Raw genomic sequence first — 22,155 nt, 5'->3', positions numbered from 1 at the left:
GCGTAGTACGCGTATATCTGTTAGAAACACCCATATATGCGCTTTTATATCAAGGTCAGAATGCAATCTCCCCGACCGTTGTTCCCACTGTGGTAACATCGGTCTCGACAACAGTCAGCCACAATGCATTTCAGTCGAGACCGCGCAACACATCCCGCGAGAGTATAAAGGGGGATCTCCCCGGTGTCATGCGATCCTCTTCCCCGTCTTCACTATGCCCGGACTCCACTACTCCACCCCCCGCGTCGCCACTCCGAACCGCTTCGCCGCACTCGATCAAACAGAGGACGAGGGCGAAGACACTTCTTTCCCGGAGCACCAACAGCTGCTACACCCTGGCGCCATCTTGGCGAGGCGCCGTGTCCCGGAGCTGGAGAGGTTGATCGATCTGCGTAAGAAGGTACGTCCGATGATCTCTCTCAAGCGCGCCTGGTTGCGAGCGTCGGAACAGGGCTGGGACAACGATCGGCTCGATGGTTATTTCGAGGGGAAGCGCTCAGCTAAGGCGGCGGACGAAGACACCTCCTTCGTCTGGTTCAAGAAGATGACGTCTGTCATGAAGGAAGTCGACCACGCCAGCGGTCAGCTCATTCCCTCCTGGGGACACTTCACCTTCCTCGACATCGGGTGAGTGTATGCTCTCCAACTCGTCTCCCCATCCCTACAGCACATGCTCATGCATCCCACCAGCTGCGCCCCCGGCGGGTTCAGTTCGTACATCCTCCGCAAGAACCGCAACGCGCTCGGGAACGGAATCACCCTCCCCGTCTCCCAGGGCGGGCCCCCGATGCAGCTCGAGGAGCAGTTCCACCAGCGCTACCGCCTCATCGAGCAGGACGTCCTCGAGCTCGACCTCTCCCTCGGGCGCACACCCCTCCCTGCCCCGCTCGACCCTGTCCCAGTCTTCCTCCACAACCACTTCAACCTCGTCCTCATCGACGGGCACACCCCCCACTCCTACCAGCCTCGTACCCGCGGCCCCACCCCCTCCCCTTCCTCGCCCCAGTCCTCTCCCGCAGTAGACCCCCGCGCAGAAGACCCTCCGCGCGCGTCCCACGACGCCCTCCTCCTCTCCTCCCTCCTCCTCGCGCTCGACTCGCTCCGCCACGGCGGGACGCTCGTGCTCAAGCTCACGCACGCCGAGCGCCCGCCCGCCCCCAGCTCCTCTTCCTCCTCGACCGCCTCGCGGACCAGCTCGTCGTGCACAAGCCGCGCGCGCTGCACACGACCCGCGCGTGCTTCTACGCGGTCGCGCGCGGGGTGCGCCTCAACCGCGCGCGCGACGGGTGGATACGCGCGCTGCGCGGGGTGTGGCACTATGTCCGCTTCGACGGCGCGGACCGCGGGAGCAGGGCGATGGGGGAGGGCGAGCTGGACTGCATCGTGGGGGCGGGCGAGGTGCTCGGGCGGTGGATCGACCGGTGGGTGACGCTCGCCGGACCGGTGTGGAGCGAGCAGGCGGACGCGCTCGCCCGGTTCTTCGCGGCGAAGGGGATGTGCTCTAGCCAGACGCTGGCAACTGCCGTCGTTACTCGTATCGTACAAGCCACATCTTTATCTGTCCTCTTACTTCGCCGCTCCAGTTGTGCACTTGATACCACCTGCGCTCAATTATCCTCGTCGAGCGCGTCGCGCTCCTGCAAGAACTGCCGCGAACGCTCTTTTGCCTCTTCGCTCACGTTCGGGTCTGCGACCACGCGCGCAAGGTCAGACGCCGTTGTTATAGCGCAGCGAGAAGAGGCATTCCAACTCACTCTTCAACGTAGCCTTGTGCCCGGCGTCGACGCGCGTGTCATCCTTGTCGTCCTCGTAGCCCTCGCGCGTCGCCGAGAGCTCGGGATCGTGTTCGAGCTCCTCTATCATCTGGCGCGAGTGCTCCTTGGCCTCCTCGGACACGTTCGGGTTGTTGATCGCGGCCTGCAACGGACCACCGTGAGTAAACGCCGAATTGGAGACGGACAGACGTACCTTGTGACCACCAAGTTGACGGGTTGGGAGAGACATGGTGAATGGTTGCGGTTGAAATGTCGGTTTGAGTGGAGAGGTCACGGCGTCCCGCTTATATGCGTCTCTCTCGCAGGGCTATGACGCAACGCGTAGGCGGGACATGACGATGGCCCGAGGCGACGATCGCGCGGGATGACGCACGAAGAAACACTGCAGGAATCTGTATGGAGCCTATATGATACATTCCGTGTGTTACATTAATTGTACATCCATTCATGAAGATCGCAAACAGCAGACACGACGAGCAGTATGGCATGACGTTATTGGCGTCGAGCGCGCGCGCCTACACCTTCATGTCTGATCCTGCGTCAGCATCGTGGACGTCGTTGCCGAGCGCTGGGCGAGCGGGAAGGACAGTGAGCACGTGCGCGGCGAGCGAAGGGGGCAGAGTCATGCGTACCGCGCTCCTGCGCTGCGATATCCTCGCGGCGCTTGTCTGCCTGCACTGCACCGAAGATGATGTCCATCTCTTCGAGACTGCGGCCCTTCGTCTCCGGAATGAGCCTGGATACACGCGTCAGCATACGAACGACAACGGAACAGGAAGAGGAGGTCGCGCACAGGGAGAAGACCGCCATGCCGCCGATGTTGATCGTCGCGAACATGAGGAAGAGCTTGTAGCCGAGCGCCGACTCGAGCGTTGGCGTCACCTTTGCGACGACGAAGTCTGCGAAACAATACGTAAGCAAACCGATTCGTTGCGTGAGGGAGGAGGAGACGCACTGAAGAGCCACTGCGAAGCACTGGCAGTCGCGAGACCGTAGTGCCGGGTCCTCGTCGGGAAGATGTCCGAGACGTACACCCATCTGCGCCACGACATCAGGGCGATGACGGCGTCTGGCACATTGGCAGCACTCACGGAAGGGGACCCCATCCCATGGAGTAGAAGCACACGTAGAGATACAGCATCGCAGCCATCGCCTTGCTCGCCGGCGGAGGGTTGCCGGTTGGCTTCTGTGGTGGTGGAAACTCCTTAAGGAGCGCACCGACGATGAAGAACAGGATGCCCATGCCCATCCCAGAGATGAACAGGGAGAACTTGCGTCCCAGCGAGTCGACGAGGAAGAAGACGAAGAGCGCGGTGGCGACGACCTTCACGATGCCGTAGATCCCCGACGCGAGCAGCGAGTTCGTCGTCCCCGTGTACCCGATCTGTCCGTCCACAGGTCAGCATGACGCGCATAAAGCCACCTCGAAAGCCACGCACCGCGGTGAAGATCTGAGGAGCGTAGTATCCCACCGAGTTCTGCCCGCTCCACTGCTGCAGCAGGAATATGACGATCGCGATCACGAACCGGATCCAGTTGCCCTTGCCCAGGAACGCCTCGCGCGTGCCAAGGCCCTCGCGCGCCTCCTTCTCCTCCGTGATCGCGGCCTCGATTTCCGCCATCTCGGAGCGCACCTCGGGCGCGTCCGTGGGGCGGCGGCGGAGGTACGCCAGGTTGGCGATCGCCTCGTCCAGGCGTCCCTTGGACGCGAGCCAGCGCGGGGACTCGCGCACGGTGAGCAGACCAAAGGCCATGATGCCCGCGGGGACGAGCTGGAAGCCGAAGGGGATGCGCCAGACGGCGAAGCCGGTCTTGACGTGCAGACTGATCCCGACTAGAGCGCGCCGGGGTTATGTCAGACGGCGCGAAAGCGGGGAAGAAGCGCGTACGGTTGATGAAGTAGGAGAGCATGACGCCGATGGCGACCATGATCTGGAAGAGCCCGGTGATGCGGCCGCGGACCTCTTTGGGGGAGCATTCGGAGACGAAGGCGGGGGCGACGGCGGAGATCGCGCCTATGCCCAAGCCAGCGACCACGCGTCCGCCGTAGATGTACCCCAGGCCGCGCGAGCCTCCGGCTATGGTTTGTAGGATCTGTAGGGCGCACAAGTAAGGAAAGCGCACACAGGTATGGCTTAGTGGGAGGACTTACGGCACCGACGGAGAAGACGAGCGTCCAGATGAGCAGCGACCATCTTCTTCCAATCGCAGCTGTGGACCACATGAGATCCCGCCCACTACTTGCGCCTTACACCGGGTGAATAGGCGTAGTTTCGAAATATTACAGTGGCGCCTTCGAGGTGCAGGTCGCTACCGCTCAACCTCATTCACTGCATGCAAGAGGGTGCTGGTCCGAGGGCGGAACAGATCGCCTAGCCGCATTTAGCCAGATCATCTAGCCCATGTATTGCACAGCGTAGGCGGCTTATCTTTATCTCTCACTGGTCATGACTGGTCATGTGTAACCGGAGAGTGGGCTAGGGGACAATCCCGTAGCCCACCCTCTGGCTGGTTATGTCTAGTTGTCCCCGTCCCCGTCTATATCGTCTGGACAGACGCCCCGTTTAAGGCATCTAGCCCGCTTGCATACAGTGATTGAGAATATGCGCGCAGATGCACCGCTACCGGCCTGCTGAGCGCACGCCGCTGGTGGGGTAGATGGGTACGAGCTCCGCCCGAACCACGGTCCACCTGCTGCCCGATAACTCGAAACCAGGGCCATCGCTCGACTTTGGCTGTGACTGGGGAGTGGGCGTGAACCTTGCATGGCGCCGCCCCCCACATGTTCCGACTCCCCCACATGGCGCAGGCCCGCGCGGGGTCACGAGAGCTCCGCGCGCGGGCTAAACGTTTCACGCCCCCATCCCCACCCCCACACAGTTCTCGGACCCAACGCCCCCGAGCAGCCGTCCGGCCTCCCGTGTCCTTCCTATGGGCGATGTGTATGCGGGGCAGGACGACGGGTGTGGGGTGAAGAGCAGACTCGAGGGACTCACCGGACAGGGTGCGCTGCCCAGCGCGCCGAAGAACGCGCCGGCCTGGAGGACGGAGACGACATTGGAGCTGATGGCGTTCGACTTGGCCGTGTCCTTGTCGCCGTGCTCGTTGACGATCCCAACTCTCTCTGGAAGTACGGTTGGGAGACGACCCCGCCGCCGACGCCGCTGTGGTCGAGGGCGCCGGTAAGCATGGGCGCGCGAGGTGGGGAAGGGGGCGACGCACGTATCATAGCCAAAGAGGACGATGCCCCAGTAGACGATGAATGCGAGCCCTGGGCATGGATGAGAACGAGAGGGAACAAGTAGCAGGAGAAGAGCAGGACTCACAATATACGCGGATGTTTTGAAAGGTGCCTTGGCTGCTCATGGCAAGGGAAGAGCGGGAGGACGAGGGCTAAGAGGCGGGCCAAAGGGCACGCACAGGCTTGGCGGGTCTTTTTGTAGTTGTCCGCCGCCAAAGTGGAAAGTGGGCTAGTTCGGCGAACACGCGCGGCGTAGCCGCTGGGACCCGGATATGCCATAAGGCCTGTCAGTGTCAGCGGCGATCTGTCTCCGAAACAGCCATCTATCTATCCACCACTTTCACAACATCAACGCAAACTGTCACTGTCAGCAGAACAAGGGTGAGTCCACCAACCTACAGGTGAAAAAAACTTATCGACGTTCTGTATGTCTCTCTGTCGGGGAGTCGAACCCCGCTTTCGCGCGCACACTAGCATGACAGGCGCGTGTACTAACCGATATACTAACAGAGAACTATGAAGGCAAAATTCACGGATACATAACGGTTTCTGAAGCTCTAGGCTTCCGCATGCACCGGGCCGCTGAGTGGGATTCCTCGGCGCTTATAGCCTGCGGTGTTGGCGCACTGCTGGTTGGGCTGAATTCAGGCTCCTCCTCCTCCTTCTCCTCGATCCTGATGCTGGCCAGGAGCTCTACCGACTATGCTGCAGAATGCGACTGATCCGCATTCGCTCTCCAACGCTGCTTCCCAACCCGCCTCCTCCTCCATCCAAGATCTACTTGACCGCGGTGAGCTCGTCAAGCACCGTGAGTTCTGGTTCACCGACGGCTCCCTCGTCCTCCGTGCCGACAACACCCTCTTCCGTGTCCACATCTCCCAGCTATGTCGGAAGACCGCCTTTTTCCGCGACCTCTTCGCCCTCCCCCAACCGCCCGCTGCCGCCGCCGCCGATGGCTCACATACCACAGAGGAGCGTTTTGACGGATGCCCAGTCCTCGTGCTGTACGACTCCCCGGAGGACGTAGCGAATCTAGTGAAGGTCATTTATGACGGCCCGTACGTTTGCATCTGCTTCACTCCATCCGTCCTATTTCTGCGTAGCACGAGCGCAACTCAGCTCCTCATGGGCTTGCGGATTGGAAGATCTGTTCGATAGAGCCGCGGACATGTATAGGGTTCTGACCCGTTTTCCTTCCCAGTAATTTCGGGATCAACGATCGGGATGACTTTAACGTTCTCTCCGGCGTTCTCCGTCTCTCGAGCAAGTACCTCGTCCAAGAGCCCACCCGCGCAAAGGCCCTCGCCCACATTAGCACCGCCTGGCCGTCGACGCTCAAAGCATGGGACCTACGCGAGGACCTTGCGCGGTTATATGAGGTGCAGACGGGGCAATCGAGAGGGCATCGATACGCCAATCCCATCGTGAGTTTTCTCGCTCTTCACTCCCTTAGGCGACGAGTGCACGAACGCATGGCCGCCTCCCACATCGGACAGAGACTCAGCCCTGATCCTGGACTCGAGCTCCCGATGTTGGTGTGCCCCTTGTATGTCCTCGTGCTCATACCTTCTCACAGGCGGTGGTCAACCTTGCGCGCGAGATCGACGCAGACGAGCTCCTCCCAAGCGCCTTCTACGAGCTTTCGCGCTACACCTTCACCGAGATTTTCGAGCCCGCGCCCGGGGACCCTCTCGAGCCTCCGCCGTCACCATTCACTTCTGCCCTCGGCACTCCACCCACGTCCGCACCCGTCTTACCCTCCGCCTTCGCCGCCTCACCATCTTCGACCGCGTCCTCGACCGCGCTCTCCTATCGCCTCTCCTCCGCGGACACCCAGCGTCTCGCGCTTGGGAAAGAGGCCGCCAGCACGCGATCACTGCGCTCATCCAGAACATGGAGCACGCCGGGCCCGACCCCCCGCGGTGCCCCCCAAGCCACCGCCGCTCGCGCTCCGCCCAGGCCCTCGCGCTCCCCGGTTCGCCCACCGGGTCCCCGGGCCCGCGGCGCCCGGTGTGCGCGACCCCGGCGGCGTGCCGGAAGGACCTGGGGGAGCTGATCGAGCTCGCGACGCAGCACTACCTGTTCGACCGCGAGCAGGGGTGCGCGGACCCGCTGTACGTCGCGGAGGAGCTCGGGCAGCTGAAGAGCGCGGAGTTCTCGGACTGCGTTGCGTGCGCGCGCGCGCTGGAGGCGTGGGCGGCGCGGGAGCGGGAGCGGCTGTGGAGGGCGGTCCCAGACTGGTTCCGGCTGCGATGAGGCGAGGGGGTTTGTGAGGGTTCAGACGGTACTGTGAGCGTGTTGTTGTTGCAGCTTCGTTTTTCCTTAATACGCGCTGGTGTCGCCTCCCTGGGGTGGACCCGCGCGCGCTGACAACCGCCGTGACTCTGATTGTAGATGCTGTATGTACGATACCCTTTGTAGTTGCTATATCTTGTGCCCATGGACACGTCAAACGTTACCCTCTGTTATCTATTCCTTGCTGCTCTTGGGTCGTGTTTCTTTCACCTTTTCCCATCGTGTCGTGGTGAGTGTGTTTCCACCGGCCCATCGGTGCCAGATCCGCTCACAGCGAGGCTTTTCAATCCGCATACAGTTCCGTTCACGAGGCATATAAAATTTGCTGCTCACCGATGTCTCACGGGAAGCGCTTCCCACTGTACGCTCACCGCGGCACAGGTACCGTCGGAATGGGTGGTACGTTCCCTCCACGTCCTCGGATGAGGGGCCGCGCGGATACGGTCCAGTGACTGTTCTTCCAGGCGTTCGGGCCACCAGGCGTGCTCATGAACGAGATGGCTGACACGACACATACACTGGCCGGAACTTCTGGGTCTAATGGTCTCATTAATAATATTGTGCTATCGTTAGTCCAACAGGAATCCCATCGCAGTATCTCGAGCTGGCCGTTCTTATCGAAGTGTAACCAATTGTGAGCGCTTGAGCGTTGTGTCACAATGTATGTGACTTTTGGTGAAAACGTGATATGACGAGGCGAATGTGACACTCGTGACGAGGATGCCGCCCGCCGTACTACACCCAATTGAAAGACGTTGATCCTCGACCATCATCTCTGTTTTCTTCAGACTGTGCCAGACCGCGCTCCCACAGGTGTGAGTTGTAGCGCATTTTGGCACGCTCCCAGCTCATCCTTCTAACATCCTCTTCCCACTGCGCAGACCCACTCGCTGTTGCGAAGCGCTTGGTCATCGTCCCTGAAAGCGTGACCATCCAACAACTACTTCATAAGCACCGCTGCGCCCCATCAGCACTGCCCCGCACAACGTCAAGAATGGATGGTGACGCTTGTCAGCTTATCTCTCATTTCCCCCTTCTTGGACGAGGCCTGACTGGATGCAGCTCAGAGTGCACGATACATCAGTTCGCATCCTGGACAACGAGAACCACGCGATGAGTCAAGACGTTGTTGAGGTGTCAGAGCTCGCGGGTCGAATCCAGCAGCTGGTGAAGGCTTGAGGATGTCCTCGCAGACCTCGGCGATGCGTATATAAGCAACTCCCGTCCTGCTGGGTGTCCTCAGCAACAGCACCACATCTCTCACTCCATCGCCCGCTGACCTCTCTTCAGTACTTCACCATGTCTCACGGAAAGCAATTCACGCTCTACAGCCACAAGATGGGTCCCAACGGATGGTTCGCGTTCATTTTGCTAGTCCCTTTGCCGCCCACTGACCGCAGTGCTCTTTCTAGGAAGGTCGCCATGGTCCTCGAGGAGCTCGGACTCACCTACGAGTCCATCTACCTCGACTTCTTCAAGGGCGAACAGAAGGCGCCCGCGTACACCCAGTACAACCCCAACGGTCGCACCCCGACACTCATCGACCATCACAACGGCGACCTGACGATCTGGGAGTCGGGAGCGATCATCCTCTACCTCGCGGACAAGTACGACCAGGAGGGCAAGCTGTCGCCCGCCCAGGATGACGAGCTCGGCCGCCACGAGCTGTCCCAGTGGCTCTTCTTCCAGGCGTCCGGACAAGGGTGAGTCTATCTGTCTATGCGCGGTATCAAGGGCTCGTGGGACCGACACTTTCTTACCCACAGGCCGTACTTCGGCCAGCTTCGCTGGTTCCAGCGTCGGCACCCAGAGAAGCTCCCGTCGGCGATCACTCGCTACCAGAACGAGGTCATCCGGGTGTTCGGCGTGCTCGAAAGCGTGCTGTCGAAGCAGGCGTGGCTGCTCGGCGACAAGTGCACCGTCGCGGACATCTCGTTCGTGATCTGGAACCAGCCCGTCGTTGCGCTCGGTTTGCTCTCGGACGTTGAGGGGATGGACGTGCCGACGAAGTTCCCCGCGTTCTACGCGTGAGTGCTCTCACTTCTAGGCTTGTATCGAGGATTTGGAGCTGATCGGACGGTTGCAGATGGCATCAGAAGCTGGTCGCCCGCGAGGCGGTGAAGAAGATCCTCGAGCGCAGGTTGGCACCGTTCCGCCCTCAAAGGTGCGAGCATTGTGGGGCGGAAACGGGCGGAAAGAGGCGCGTTGAAGGGAAATCCCGTCGTTGAACATGTGCAGTGTCATAGTATTTATCCCGGATATTTATTTCGACGTCGTGATGTTTTGCCAAAACGCGTCTGTGACCACGACGGGAGGTCAGCTCTGAGAATGCGTTGGCGCAAGTCGAGTCAAAACATTAGGCATTCATGGCTGCCTGTTATGAGTACTGTGAGGCATGTGTCACTTTCACGTGACTGTTACTTTTCGCGTTGAGTCACCGCCGCGGCTCCTGCGAGCTTTCGCAATACTTCCATCTGCACTCTGAGATCCCTCACTTGTATCCTCATTGCCATACCTCGCCGAGAGCCCATGAAAATGCCTGCCCCTGCCAGGCCAATCTATGATATGATCTGGCGGCTGACTTGGGAATCCGAATGCTTGCAAGACAGCCTCCATCTGCGGGGTATATGAGGTGCGCAGGGCTGCCGTTCTCTACATTCACCCGTCTTCGTCTCCCACCATCTACACCATCCTCTGCGAGTTCTGATACATCCTCGTCTTCCAGTATCCACCATGCAACCCCTCAGCCTGTTCCCCATCCCACCGTCCACCTTCAATAACACCTGCACGACCAGTAACACGGTCGTGTACGGCGTGCACCTCCAAGTCAACATGAATAACCCCGAGCTCTTCTACCTGGCTTCATCGTGGGCCTCCACCGCGGCCGTCACCTTGCTCGTTTGTTGCTTGCTCCCCTTCCTCGTCGACCTCTCTCAACCCCGGCTCGCCTGCGCCTGCAAGCCCGCGGCCTTGTCTTCGTCCTGTTCACTTTCTTCTGGGCCCAGCAAGTCGGTGTGGACTTCGTCACAGCCTCGGTATTCCTCTCGCTTCTCCTGCCCTACGTCTTCTGCCCGTCTACCAGCAGCCTGTCTGTCAGCCCCAGTCAGCCGCATTCTCGCCTCACTTCATCCTCGTCCACCGACTCTGCCCATCGGACATCGCCGTCGCGCTCTTCCTCCTGTCTCCTCCTCGACGGGGGCGGCTTCACCTTCGCCGATGAACGCGATGCGAGCGTCGTCGAGCTCGACGAACCCCAGGCCCGTGGCAGCGACGCCTCAGTAGCCGACCAGACAGACCTCATCCGCCGTCTCGAGGCCGAGCTTATCGCTTCCCATGCCGACCACTCGACGACCAAGCACGAGCTGAGGGCGGCGCGGCGCGATATGGAGGCCAAGGAGACCGCGTTCACGAAGAAGGTGCAGGATCTCACCCGGACGCGGGCGGAAGCCATGGCTTTGTACACGGCGACCACCGAGCAGCTCACAGAGATGAGGACGCGCCATGAGGGGCTCACGAAAAGCTACGTGGAGGAGATGGCTGTCGCGAAAGCGGAGGCCCGTCGCCTGCAGGTCGCCACCGCCGAGCTCGGCGACGCCAACGCCGCGAACGATGCCTGGCATCTGGAGAATGAGAGGACGCGCGGCTTGCTTGCTAGGAAGGAGGCTGACTTGGATGCGACTCATGCCAAGCTCGAGGTGCGTTTTCTTCACTCTGTTCACACATACCCTCCTCATTTCCCCTATCCGCTTCTCAGAGGAGCCGCCACCTTTACTCCGCATGCAAGATGCAGTACGACTCTCTGAAGGAGGAGCGCGACTCGTTGCGGGCGTCGCATGACTCATTGCTAGTGAAGAACCGCACGCTACAGACGGAGCGAGACTCGCTGCATGAGAAGTGCAACCTGGAGAAGGCCACATGTGACTCCGTGACGGCCGAGCGCGATGCGCCGAGGTCGCAGGTTGTGTACCCCCAGAATGCCATGGCCTCACCGATGTCGCCCCAGAGCCCGCCGCCTTCGTCATCCACTCGACACTCTAGGAGGCGCTCCCACCTCACTCGCGACGAACTCGATCTAGCCCCACACCTTCCCATCCTCCTCGACGACTCTCCCAGCCTCTTCGCGCCTCTCCCCCGCCGTGCGGCGCGTGAGACGTCCGTCTCCGCGTCTTCCACCCCCGTCCAGCTACGGTCCCTCCCGAGCATCCCCGGCTTCGAATTCCAGCCTACACGGACGTCTTCTCCGGCTGGGCACACCGAGCGTCCCCGCGCTCGAACGGGGGAGCGCCGCAGTCGCTCGGCACCCACTGCTCCGCGCCCGGAGCACGCGCCTGCTATGCTGTTCCGCCCACTCCGCCTCCCTCGCGGGGACGGACCGGAGATCGACACCCCGACGCCGGCGGGTCGCGGATTGCGCCGCCGGACCATTTCTTGAACAACGGCAACGACTTTTTCCTCTTATCTTGCATAGGGTCTCTTCTCGTCTGGATACCGACACGACTAGCGTCTCTTGCGTCTGTCTCACGGTGTCTCGTCTGGTTCTGGTTCTCGTCACGAACATTGGCTCGGTCTTACTGCAGGTTTCCGGTTATGTTTCTCGCATCACGTCGGACTCGCGACTCAGCACTCTTGTGCTTGTGCTTCTCCAGAGATTTCTCCAAAATATCCTCCAGGCTCCCATCTGAGAGGAAATGCAGCGTCGCCCAGTGGCAGTTTGAAGCGCTGGGACCAGCCGCAGAAGTGGTACCAGTGCCCCGGCGGTCTCTTCCCTGCAGACATAGTCCTAGCCGTACGATCACCTCGAGCGCCGGGGGTCGCGTCTTTCTATATTCGAACTGGAGCCCCACGACGTCTCCGCTCCTGCGGATACTCACAAGCCGCGTGCCTTCTGCTCCGCATGCGTGGAGCGAGGCGTCAGGCATGCGGAACGGCGCCGCGAGGGACGCGTTCAGCTGTGTGAGCGCTCGGCGGGGAGCTTCGGTGTTGAGCGGGATGGGGTGTGCGAAGAGTACGTTTGCCCACTCCCATCCCTTGGACGCCGAGGAGAGGCCCAGCAGCGCCCGGAGGGGATGGAGAACCTCTGCGGCGAGCGAAAGGAGCCGACACGGGTAATCCACGGTGTTGATGGAGGTGTGGAAGGGCGGGCGGGCGCGATCTGCGGCGAATGGGCAGGACGTGATGAAGAGGCCGAGAGGCCCCAATATAGGGTCGGCGCAGGAGAGGAAGGCGATAGTGTAGTTGCGGAGCACCAAGATGGGTATGTGGGCGAGCACGCCAGAGGGAGTAATGGAAAATGTGATGGCACGCTGTTTCTAGGACTCATGTCAGAATGAGCTTGGAAAGCTGTAGAAGGGTCACTCACGACTGGAAAGTCGGCGTGAGGCTCAAACTTCACTGAATGGCTGTCGACGAAGCTACCAGGGCTCGGCGCCAATAGGTAGGACGACGGCGAAAAGTGATCGTGCTCTTCGTTGCGTGGCGCGAGGTTATATGAGTTAGTGAAACGGCCCCACGCGAATAAAGAGGTGTCCGTCGACGTCCGCATGATCTCCTCTTGCAGCCTCTGGAACGCCTTCCGGCCCTCGCCATACAGCATCGGCATGTTGATATCGAAGATCCCCATCAGGCAGTACGCTTCGTCTTCAATCCGCGTCGTTACTCTTCGACTTGCCCAAGACATCCGCTGTGCGATGCTGACGTCCTGTATCTCCTCCTCAAAGCGTAGGATGCTCAATGGTATCGCCGTCGCGCTCCCCAGGGGCTCGGCTAGCTCGGCCTTGGACCCTAGCACCTCCCAATCTCGCGAAAGGAAGAGAAGGAGACGTGGTGCGAGGAGCTCCTGGAGCGTCCATCCGCGGGTGTGCCAGCGGCTCTTATAGAATGCGCTGTGATCGAGCTTTCCATCCTTGGCCGCGACGTCGGAAAGGTAGGCGTAGCAAACACCGGCGAGGGAGTAGTAGTGGAACATCGAGTTGATCGCCTCCGAGAGTTCGGCGGAACTCGACTTGTCAATGCAGCAAGTGTCTGCCCATGCGAAAGTATAACCGTGCTTCGCGGAAAGAATGCAGAATTCGCGGATCTTGGAGGAGACGAAGTCGCGCGGGTTTTCTCCGGTTTCTTTGCAGCGTGTTTCGACGGCACGAATATCGTAGAACTGGGTCTCGTCGTTGGTCCAGACGTGGGAGAGGATAGCGTAGCCTCCGGGCACGACTTCAGCGGAGACGAAGTAGTGGAGCTCTGCACGGTCCGTGCTGAGAAGCCACATGATGTCGGGCGGATTGGCTGTAGAAAGCGGGATGCAGTGGCCAAGACGTGATATCGAGAGGGACGGGGTGGTGGGATCCGACGACAAAACACGACCACTGCAGGTTATCGTCACGATCTGCGCTAGCGCACAGTCCCCACGCACTATCGCCGATCGTCCGCATAGCTGATGCCTGGTATACAAGGATAACTAACAATACGCGTCCTCCTAGCTCGCACGCGTGACGACTCCCCTTCATCGCCGATGGATCATTTGACAGAGCCGCCTAGTCACACTCTGCCGGCTCTCCGAAGGAAGATCCGTTCGACGAAGAGAAGATGGTCCCTGGTACGAGCGTTGTATCGAACTCCAACTTTTGAAGCTCTTACTACAGCGTAACAGAGTCGAGTACTGGAGACGTGCCAGTCGGCGTGGAGTAGACCGAAGGAGTAGGCGTAGCATTGGTGGTGGGGAACGTATTCGTAGCGTTTCTCTGGGATTTAGGATAGACGGTTTTTTCACTGGAGACAACTCGAACACCGATAGGTGGCGAGGTTTGGGGCGCATGCGGTGGCTTGGGGCGTACGGTGGCTGTTGAAGCGGTCCCGGAGGCTGAGGGAGTGTTGAGATCTGTCGTGTTGTTGAGACCACAACCGCAAGGCCTGTCTTTCTGGCAGCAAGTCACCATGCGTGACCAATTAACTGCGCGATATTGAGGATGCCCAGTGTCTGCTGTCACATCAGAGATAATCCACCGTCGCATCTGGTGAGACTCACCTGAACCGGTTGATGGCGGCGGTGCGTGGAAGATCGGCGATTAATGGATTGCAGGACAACTAATGCAACAAATGGAAATTGAAAGCCACGTAAGTGATAGACACTAGAATACTGATCTTGACACTGACCGTATCGTACATCCAGCAACTAAAGACGCTCCTCATGGCGGCGCCTTATCCCCGTAATGGATGAACTCCAACACGCCTTCCCAGGTTCCACCCCCCGAATATCCTGCACGTCCTTCATCGGCAACCCGCACAGCTTCCGCACGCTCCCAACGCGGCTCAGAATGTGCTTCACGTTCTTCGCCGCGACGCCCGGTGGGCTGCACAACAGCTCCTCCGCCGTGGTGTTCGCGCCCGCGTCCTCCTCCGCGTCGATGAGCACTGGGTCCCGCTGCACCATGTTGTCCTTGAGGTCGTTGAAGACCTCAGCGGTCGCGTACGGCGACGACGGCCACAGAACGCCCCCGCGAGGGAACGTGAGGGTGAGGAGGACGAGATTGGCCTAGGTCGCTGTTACGCTGAGGTGGCGCGTTCCCCACGCGCGTCCGCCTTCTTCTTTGTAGGGTCCTTGGCCGATTTGGCGAACGACTTGACGTTGGCGACCGCCTGGATCGATGAGAATAAGCAGGGCATGGGCAACGCGAAGGCGACACGGCGTACCTCGAGTGCGAAGGATTGGTGCTCTTTGAACTCGATAAGCAAGATCGGTTGCTTGTAGTACGCCGACATCAGCTCGTACTGGGTGTATCTGGACTATGTGCGTTAGGCTGACGTCCATGACGGCGGGGTTCACGTTCCACTCACAGGCGGCCACTATTCAGACTGGACACGAGATCAGGAATGCTCGTGCACTCGACACAGATGTCGGGCGTCAGGATGAAATCGCCGACGGTGAAGGTCATGGGAAACCCGGACGCATGGAGCAATGACGACAGAGAGGACCGGAACTCGCCCATGTCCGCAATGACCTGAGCGTGGCATGGCGCGATCAAAAAACCATCCCGACATGAGGCCGTGAAGAGAACTCACTGGGGCGGGTTCTGTAGACACCTCTTTCCTGCCTCCGGTCATGCGTATGCTGATCGTCCGGATCGACGTATCGTTCACGACGGACCCCCGCTCCATGTGGATGGGCATTAGCATCCACTAAGATCGAGACTCAGTAATAAGCGCAGTTTGCACGTCGCGGGAGCACGTACCCCGCGCTCTCAGATGAGACGCTCGAAGTGGTCCTTTTCCCGCCCGAGCCCTGCGAGGTACTTCCCCTCTTCGCAGCTGAGCTTGTACATCATGAAGTGCACCCGTACGCCGAGGCCTGGGTTCGGGTTCCGATAGACCTCGATTCGCCGAATGAACTGGAGGTTGGGTTCGTATATGACGATGAACCGCGACTTGATTTCCTGCAGTACCTGATCGTCGGAGTCGCCGGCGTAGGGTCAGACGAGGACGTTTGCTCGGAAGCGAGGAGCCCGTAGTGCGTTGAAGGCGTTGTCCATCGTGAACAGCTCGAATTCATGCTGTCGACCCCTTGAGTGGACAGGCCATATGCGCGTATTCCGGCTCAACGAAGTCCACGCGCGGAAAGACAACGAAGCACTCACAAGCCTGCGATGTCCTCCGATGTCCTCCGCTTCCTGCCCGATGATAATGTCGTCCAGCCCCCCGGCGTTGACGATGGGAGGCGTGACGACCTCCTGGGTGTTCCCCGCGCCGGCCGAAGCACCTCCTCTCCCTCTCCTCCGGCTCGCCGCCCCCTTCAGCCTTTTCCTTGTTCTTCTTCTTCAGCGCCTCGCCGATCGGAGTGTCGTCGTTCCTGCCGTTTGGGAGAGCGATGGGAGTCTTCCCGTCGGTCTTGCGCTCCGAGAGCTTTCCCGTCCACCACAGGTAGGGCCGCAGTTTGCTCTCCATCATATGGCGTCCCTGGTCCCCCCGTGGCGCTTTCGAATCGAGGTCGCGAAGGAAGTCCTTGATGAGGGTGCACGTGTGGAGGGAAGACGCCATGATGAGGGCGGTTTTCGTGCCGGGTGCAGCTAGATCCCGCCAGTGAGTCGGCGGGGCCCGCTCGTAGGAGGAGGGGAAGACTTACGAGATCCAAGCAAATGTTCCCTCCTCATCATTTCCTCCTCAGCTTCGTGCAACACATCCGCCAGCAGGAACCACTTCGGCAGTTCCTCCAACACCGGCTCCATCCCGTCCGGCAACCATAGTACTTCCTCCTCGCCCGTCCGCCCGCTTCCCGCCCCACCCTCCCCGCCGCCTCTGTCTCCATCCGGTCCAAAATTGCCCGCTCATTGAGTCATGCTGACCGCGTGCAAATGTCAGATATTAACGCACCCATAGTGTTCGCCTGCTTGAGCTCCTGCAGAGTCGTGGGCATGCTTTGGACAGTGCCTTTGTGGATCTCCGACATCGCTTCCGTCATTTCCTAATGCAACTCGACGATGTCCGGGACCTTGTCTTCAAGCGACTCCTTGATGCCGGGGATAGATGTGAACCACCCGAAATTGCATCTCCTTCAGCACCGTCCGAAAGGGAGACATCCCGCTCGCGATGTGCTCGGGCGGGTCCGAGAACGCATTCAGGAAATCGGTCTTGTTCTTCTCCCGGTACAACCGCACGATGAAGGCCTCAGCAGAGGTGGGCGTGACTCTGGATGTCCTATGAGCGAAGGGAGAACAAGCAGACGCCCCAAAATCACCGTTCAGCGCACAGAATGAGCAGTCCGGTGATCATATGCGTCGGAATGTCTTCAGTGAGCATGCCGACCGTCAGGAGTCGCGACGTGATGATATCAGGCCGCCCTTCTTGTAGAGTTCCAGCCTGCATCCCTACAATGAGAACGGTCGGTCCACATGCGGTGTCAAAGTAAAGCCGCACCTATACTCCTTCACCGCCTCGAAACCCACGATTCTCAGCCCCGGATTCCTGCAACCCACCACACCCAGCTCCTCGCCGACGGCCAACTCCTCTTCCAACGTAGCATTTACGAGCAGTGCGAGGTTCTGAAGGCCGTCGTATATTTGCATAAGCTTGCAGACGATGCGGCGCAAACCAAGGCCGCGAGCAAGCAGAACGAGCTCTTTGAGGTTGCCGGGTCGTGGATCTTCTCTAGAATCGGCCCGTGGAACAGGAGAAGGATGTAAATCTTGCGAGAGTCGATGGGAACAACGGAGGTGGATGAAGATGAACGCGGAGAACAAGCTCCTTCTGTGTAGCGCGAGCGCAACTGGGCCTCGGCCCTGGCCCCTCGGGCGGGCGGCGGATCGGAAGAGCGCTGAGCGCGGACATTGCACGTGATGAGGGCCACGGACTCCCGGGCCGCGGGTCGTCTTCTCCAAAGACCTCCGTTTCTCGAGCAAGTATGTACCTCGTCCAAGAGCCCACCCGCGCAACGCCCCTCGCCCACATCACCACCGCCTGGCCATCGATGCTCAACTTGCGCGGTTGTATGAGTCGCCTCTCGGAGCAGCGTGCGACGACCTGCGACGACGTTGCGTCGCTTACAGGTCGCCACCACCGAGCTCGGCGATGCCAACGCCGCGAACCATGCCTTGTAACTGGAGAACGATAGGACGCGCGTTTTGCTTTCTAGAAAGGAGGATGACTTGTGTGCGATGCGGCTACGCTCGAGGTAAGTTTTCTTTTCTCTATTCACCCATCTCCCCAATCCGCCTCCGATCAGAGGAGCCGCAATCTTTACTCCGCACGCAGGATGCAGCACGACTCTCTGAAGGAGCTTAAGCACGACTCGTTGTAGGCGTCGCGCGACCCGCTGCAGGCGGACAACCGCACGGTACAGACTGAGCGAGTCTCGCTGAATGAGAAGTACAACCTGGAGAAGGCCACCCGTGAGTCAGCGACGGCGGAGCGCGATGCGCTGAGGGCGCACGTTGAGTACCCCCAGAATGTCATGGCCTCACCGATATCGCCCCAGAGCTCGCCGCCTGTGTCGTCCACTCGACACTCTCGGAGCTCACACCGCGTCGGGGAATCGGTTTGGGGCGCACGGGCTTGGCTGGGAGAGGATCTGTACTCGAGGATGTCTTGCTCCATGAGCTGGTACCGTGCATGTGGGGTGGGGCGATGAAGCCGTGTCCTCTGCGTAGGCGAGGAGCGTCCGGGTGGCGTGTGGGCCCGGACCTGGGGCTCATCAGACGCAAAGCGACCTGGTGCACATCTTTAAAAGGAGCAGGATATGTGCGAGTAGCGAGGGACCGGTGGCAGGGTGCGGGTGGCGAGGAAAGAAGCATGGTGTAGAGACTTGATGTAGATGCTTGACATCGAGAACACTCATATCGCTCCTGCCTCGAGATTTGGTAAGAAGATATTCAGATTCAATGTTCGTCAAATCGTGCCATAGGGAAGCTAAACTATCCACAAGAAATATGCAACTCGAGTGTACTCCCCGCCTCATTCATGGGACAAACCGTGAACGAGGTCACAAACTTCGTGGTCTCTACGTGACTCTCATTTTTGACTCCGAAATTTGTCGAAAAGAGCTTTCTCCTGTCCGTCCAGTTGCGCACATGATCCTTCCCACAATTGTGGTCCTTGCGATCCGAGAATGCCTCCAGAAACTCCTCCCGGACCCCATCTTCGTACCAATACTCGCGGAAATACATCGTGGCCCGGTGGCAGCTTGAGGAGCTTGGATCGGCCGCAGGAGTGGTGGGATCTGACGTACATAGTCCGAGCCACACGACCACCGCAAACCGGACTGGTGGCTTCTGTAGTCGAACTGGAGCCCCACGACGTCACCGCTCTTGCAGACGTTCACAAGCCGCATACCCTCTGCTGCGCACGTCTGGAGCGAGGCGTCGGGCACGCGGAACGGCGTCGCGAGGGACGCGTTCAGCTGCGTGAGAGCGCGGCGGGGGGCTTCGGTGTGGGGCCGGATGGGGTGTGCGAGGAGTATGTTTGCCCACTCCCATCCCTTGGACGCCGAGGCGAGGCCCAATCGTGCCCGGATGGGGCGAAGGTCCTCTGGGGCGAGCACGACGAGCCGACGCACGGAGGTGTGGAAGAGCGGGCGGGCGCGATCTGTGGTGAATGGGCAGGGTGTGATGAAGAGGCCGAGAGGCTTTGAGACGGAGTCAGTACAGGAGAGGAAGACGATGGTGCAGGTGCGGAGCACCAAGATGGGTATGTGGGCGAGCACGCCAGAGGGAGTAATGGAGAATGTGATGGCACGTTTCTCCTAAAACCGATGTCAGAACGAGCTCGGAAAGCTGTAGAATGGTCACTCACGACTGGAAAGTCGGCGTGAGGCTCAAAATTCACCGAATGGCTGTCGACGAAGCTACCAGGGCTCGGCGCCAATAGATAGGACGACGGCTCAAAGTGATGATGCTCCTCGTCGCGTGACGCGCTGCCATAAAGGCCCCACGCGAACAAGGAAGTGTCCGTCGACGTCCGCATGATCTCCTCCTGCAGCCTCTGGAACGCCTTCCGGCCCTCGCCATACAGCATCGGCATGTTGATATCGAAGATCCCCATGAGGCAGTACGCTTCATCTTCAATCCGCGTCGTTTCCCTTCGGCTTGCCCAAGACATCCGCTGTGCGATGCTGACATCCCGTATCTCCTCCTCAAACTGTAGGATGCTCACTGGTATCTTCGTCGCGCCCTCCAGAGCCTCGGCCAGCTCAGCCTTGGTCCCTAGTGTCTCCCAATCTCGCGAAAGGAAGAGAAGGAGACGTGGTGCGAGGAGTTCCTGGAGCGTCCATCCGCGAGTGTGCCAGCGGCTCTTGTCGAATGCGTCATGATCGAGCTTTCCATCCTTGGCCGCGACGTCGGATAGGTAGGCGTAGCAGACACCGGCGAGGGAGTAGTAGTGGAACATCGAATTGATGGTCTCCGAGAGTTCGGCGGAACTCGACTTGTCGATGCAGCAAGTGTCGGCCCACGCGTAGGTATAGCCGTGCTTCGCGGAAAGAATGCAGAATTGGCGGATCTTGGAGGAGACGAGGTCGCGCGGGTTTTCTCCGGTTTCTTTGCAGCGTGTTTGGACAGCACGGAGGTCGTGGAACTGGGTTTCGTCGTTGGTCCAGACGTGGGAGAGGATAGCGTAGCCTCCGGGCACGGCTTCAGGGGAGATGAAGTAATGCAGCTCTGCGCGGTCGGTGCTGAGAAGCCACATGTTGTACGGAACGCCTGCGGGAAGCAGGAAGAGGTGACCAAGAGGTGATGTCGAGATATGTGGGGGAGTGGGATCCGACAACAAGGGACGACCACTGCAGGTTATCGTCACGATCTGTGCTAGCGCACAGTCCCCACGCACTATCGCCGGTACTCCGCACAACTGGTGCCTGGCGTACACGGGTAACAACCAATACACGTCCTCGCGCACGGGACGACCCTTAAAAGCTTCATCACCGATGGAGCATCAAACATAGTCGCTTGGCTTTCTGAGAGCAAAAGAAACGGTTGTAGCATACGACAAGGCCCAGCCTCCGTATGTGCGTAGAACACAGAGCGAGAAAGAGGACACAGAGCCCGCGCCGTACCGAACTTGCACCCCGCTCACCTCGCCAACTATCAACAAAACGGTCCCGCGATGTCGTGCCACGGGATATCGCCCTCCACGAACCGCCGCGATTTCCCTTTTCCCTTCATCCCCGCGCTCGCCGACACGCCCACGACTTGCACTCCGCCGCCGGCGCTCCCCGCCAGCGGAAGCGTTTCCGCGGCTCCAGCTGAGGCTCGCCTTCGCGATCGGTCCCGAGGTCAAAGGCGGCACGGGCGGGGTGGCCTCGCCGTTGACATCCGCGGAGGGGCGACGGAGGCTGAAGAAGCCTTGCGGCGCGGTCGGAGGGAGCGCGGCTTGTCCTTGAGGAGCTTCTTGCCCGAGTCCTGCGTGCCATCGACGGAGGCGAAAGGGTCGTTCGAGACGAAGGGGTACTCGTCGAAGGATGACGTGACCCGAGGCATGGGGGTGCTCGCCCCGCGCGTCAAGGCGCTCTTGGAGGGTGTCTGCGGGAGGGGTTTCTTGGCGGGAAGAGAGCGAGGCTGGACGGGTAGGGAGGCGCGGGCGCTGGGAGAGGTTGAGGACGTAGGGAAGGAGGCGAGCACGACGTCGACAGGGACCCCTGCGGCAAGCATCTCGCGCATACATGTGAGCTGCGCGCGTAGCACCTCCGTCTCCGACGACGAACGGGTCGCGGTCGGGGCTGGAGGGTGGGCTCGGATTCGACTTCGCCGATGACGAAAGGGTTGTTTTTGTTCGGCGTGCGTGAATAACCGGCGTCGGAAGGCATACTGAAAACTAAAAACAGAAGCGACCACTTCGTCAGCCGCGATATGGAGGACAAGGATGAAGACAGCTCTTACCTGTTTGTTAGTACTTGACTGGCAGCACGAAAACCCACGGGGGAGAACAGGAAAAGAGGGCGTCCTTGATTCTCCAGAGCAGTCGAGCCACATTCATATACATGCTAAATGCTCAAATCTAGAGCTTGACTGGATGAACTCAACTCATGTAGTACGCCGGTTCTCACCAGTGGGGGCTCGGAGCGTGAGTGCATGCGGCGTAGGCCTGTGGCACCCTCGACCACACTGAAGCAACCGGACACAAAAGACGCAACCGCAGACCTATTCGCATACAAAAGGTGAGCTGTGCTGCCGAAGGTGGTTCGAGAGCGCGTGTGCAGGTTGCTAGCCACCTACTGAAGACAATAGACTTCGGGTGGAAACCGTAGGCTAGGACGTCAGATTCAAACGTCCACCACGTACTAGGTTGACTTATCAAGGGCGCTTTCAAGCGAAGAAGGCCCGTTCAAGCTCTGCAGATGGTAGAGTGAAGGAAAGAGGTGCATGAACCACG

General features: G+C 59.9%; 8 protein-coding genes and 1 non-coding gene across 9 annotated transcripts; 3 read left to right on the top strand and 6 right to left on the bottom strand.

The window, feature by feature from the left end:
- Positions 1 to 214: 214 nt before the first annotated feature.
- Positions 215 to 1,595, top strand: BXZ73DRAFT_109078 (uncharacterized protein; the record flags this gene model as incomplete). Its single annotated transcript, XM_048017254.1, has 5 exons — positions 215 to 400; positions 452 to 627; positions 691 to 1,120; positions 1,162 to 1,539; positions 1,584 to 1,595. The coding sequence occupies 5 exons, from the start codon at positions 215 to 217 to the stop codon at positions 1,593 to 1,595; spliced, it is 1,182 nt and encodes a 393-aa protein (XP_047870883.1).
- A 12-nt stretch (positions 1,596 to 1,607) lies between these two features.
- BXZ73DRAFT_58536 (Conidiation protein 6-domain-containing protein) lies at positions 1,608 to 2,004 on the bottom strand (the record flags this gene model as incomplete). Its single annotated transcript, XM_048021650.1, has 3 exons — positions 1,608 to 1,687; positions 1,755 to 1,917; positions 1,969 to 2,004. 3 exons carry the CDS (start codon positions 2,002 to 2,004, stop codon positions 1,608 to 1,610), a joined length of 279 nt encoding a protein of 92 aa, XP_047870882.1.
- Positions 2,005 to 2,290: 286 nt separating this feature from the next.
- Positions 2,291 to 5,141, bottom strand: BXZ73DRAFT_93807 (general substrate transporter; the record flags this gene model as incomplete). The annotated part of the gene is made up of 11 exons (XM_048026702.1): positions 2,291 to 2,343; positions 2,408 to 2,674; positions 2,731 to 2,813; positions 2,867 to 3,159; positions 3,215 to 3,609; positions 3,665 to 3,869; positions 3,928 to 3,986; positions 4,777 to 4,897; positions 4,921 to 4,939; positions 4,998 to 5,046; positions 5,102 to 5,141. The coding sequence occupies 11 exons, from the start codon at positions 5,139 to 5,141 to the stop codon at positions 2,291 to 2,293; spliced, it is 1,584 nt and encodes a 527-aa protein (XP_047870881.1).
- Positions 5,142 to 5,447: 306 nt separating this feature from the next.
- Positions 5,448 to 5,529, bottom strand: BXZ73DRAFT_t221. The gene has a single exon. It is a non-coding gene; the product is annotated as a tRNA-Asp (tRNA).
- A 189-nt stretch (positions 5,530 to 5,718) lies between these two features.
- On the top strand, positions 5,719 to 7,272 carry BXZ73DRAFT_109075 (uncharacterized protein; the record flags this gene model as incomplete). The annotated part of the gene is made up of 4 exons (XM_048017253.1): positions 5,719 to 6,074; positions 6,218 to 6,440; positions 6,593 to 6,807; positions 6,873 to 7,272. The coding sequence occupies 4 exons, from the start codon at positions 5,719 to 5,721 to the stop codon at positions 7,270 to 7,272; spliced, it is 1,194 nt and encodes a 397-aa protein (XP_047870880.1).
- Positions 7,273 to 8,610: 1,338 nt separating this feature from the next.
- Positions 8,611 to 9,671, top strand: BXZ73DRAFT_93805 (glutathione S-transferase C-terminal-like protein; the record flags this gene model as incomplete). Its single annotated transcript, XM_048026701.1, has 5 exons — positions 8,611 to 8,666; positions 8,724 to 9,014; positions 9,078 to 9,338; positions 9,398 to 9,451; positions 9,632 to 9,671. The coding sequence occupies 5 exons, from the start codon at positions 8,611 to 8,613 to the stop codon at positions 9,669 to 9,671; spliced, it is 702 nt and encodes a 233-aa protein (XP_047870879.1).
- Positions 9,672 to 11,879: 2,208 nt separating this feature from the next.
- On the bottom strand, positions 11,880 to 13,573 carry BXZ73DRAFT_109073 (HET-domain-containing protein; the record flags this gene model as incomplete). Its single annotated transcript, XM_048017252.1, has 2 exons — positions 11,880 to 12,620; positions 12,671 to 13,573. 2 exons carry the CDS (start codon positions 13,571 to 13,573, stop codon positions 11,880 to 11,882), a joined length of 1,644 nt encoding a protein of 547 aa, XP_047870878.1.
- A 677-nt stretch (positions 13,574 to 14,250) lies between these two features.
- Positions 14,251 to 15,471, bottom strand: BXZ73DRAFT_109072 (dna repair protein rad1; the record flags this gene model as incomplete). Its single annotated transcript, XM_048017251.1, has 7 exons — positions 14,251 to 14,281; positions 14,330 to 14,388; positions 14,567 to 14,836; positions 14,929 to 14,940; positions 14,995 to 15,082; positions 15,139 to 15,302; positions 15,364 to 15,471. The coding sequence occupies 7 exons, from the start codon at positions 15,469 to 15,471 to the stop codon at positions 14,251 to 14,253; spliced, it is 732 nt and encodes a 243-aa protein (XP_047870877.1).
- Positions 15,472 to 19,185: 3,714 nt separating this feature from the next.
- BXZ73DRAFT_58539 (heterokaryon incompatibility protein-domain-containing protein) lies at positions 19,186 to 20,472 on the bottom strand (the record flags this gene model as incomplete). Its single annotated transcript, XM_048021651.1, has 1 exon — positions 19,186 to 20,472. One exon carries the CDS (start codon positions 20,470 to 20,472, stop codon positions 19,186 to 19,188), a length of 1,287 nt encoding a protein of 428 aa, XP_047870876.1.
- Positions 20,473 to 22,155: the final 1,683 nt, after the last annotated feature.

This window comes from Epithele typhae, assembly GCF_022376455.1.
Source record: "Epithele typhae strain CBS 203.58 chromosome Unknown BXZ73scaffold_209, whole genome shotgun sequence".
Classification (NCBI taxonomy): Eukaryota; Fungi; Basidiomycota; class Agaricomycetes; order Polyporales; family Epitheliaceae; genus Epithele; species Epithele typhae.
The sequence above is the reverse complement of the archived record's forward strand: the minus strand, read 5'-3'. Positions and strand labels throughout refer to the sequence as shown.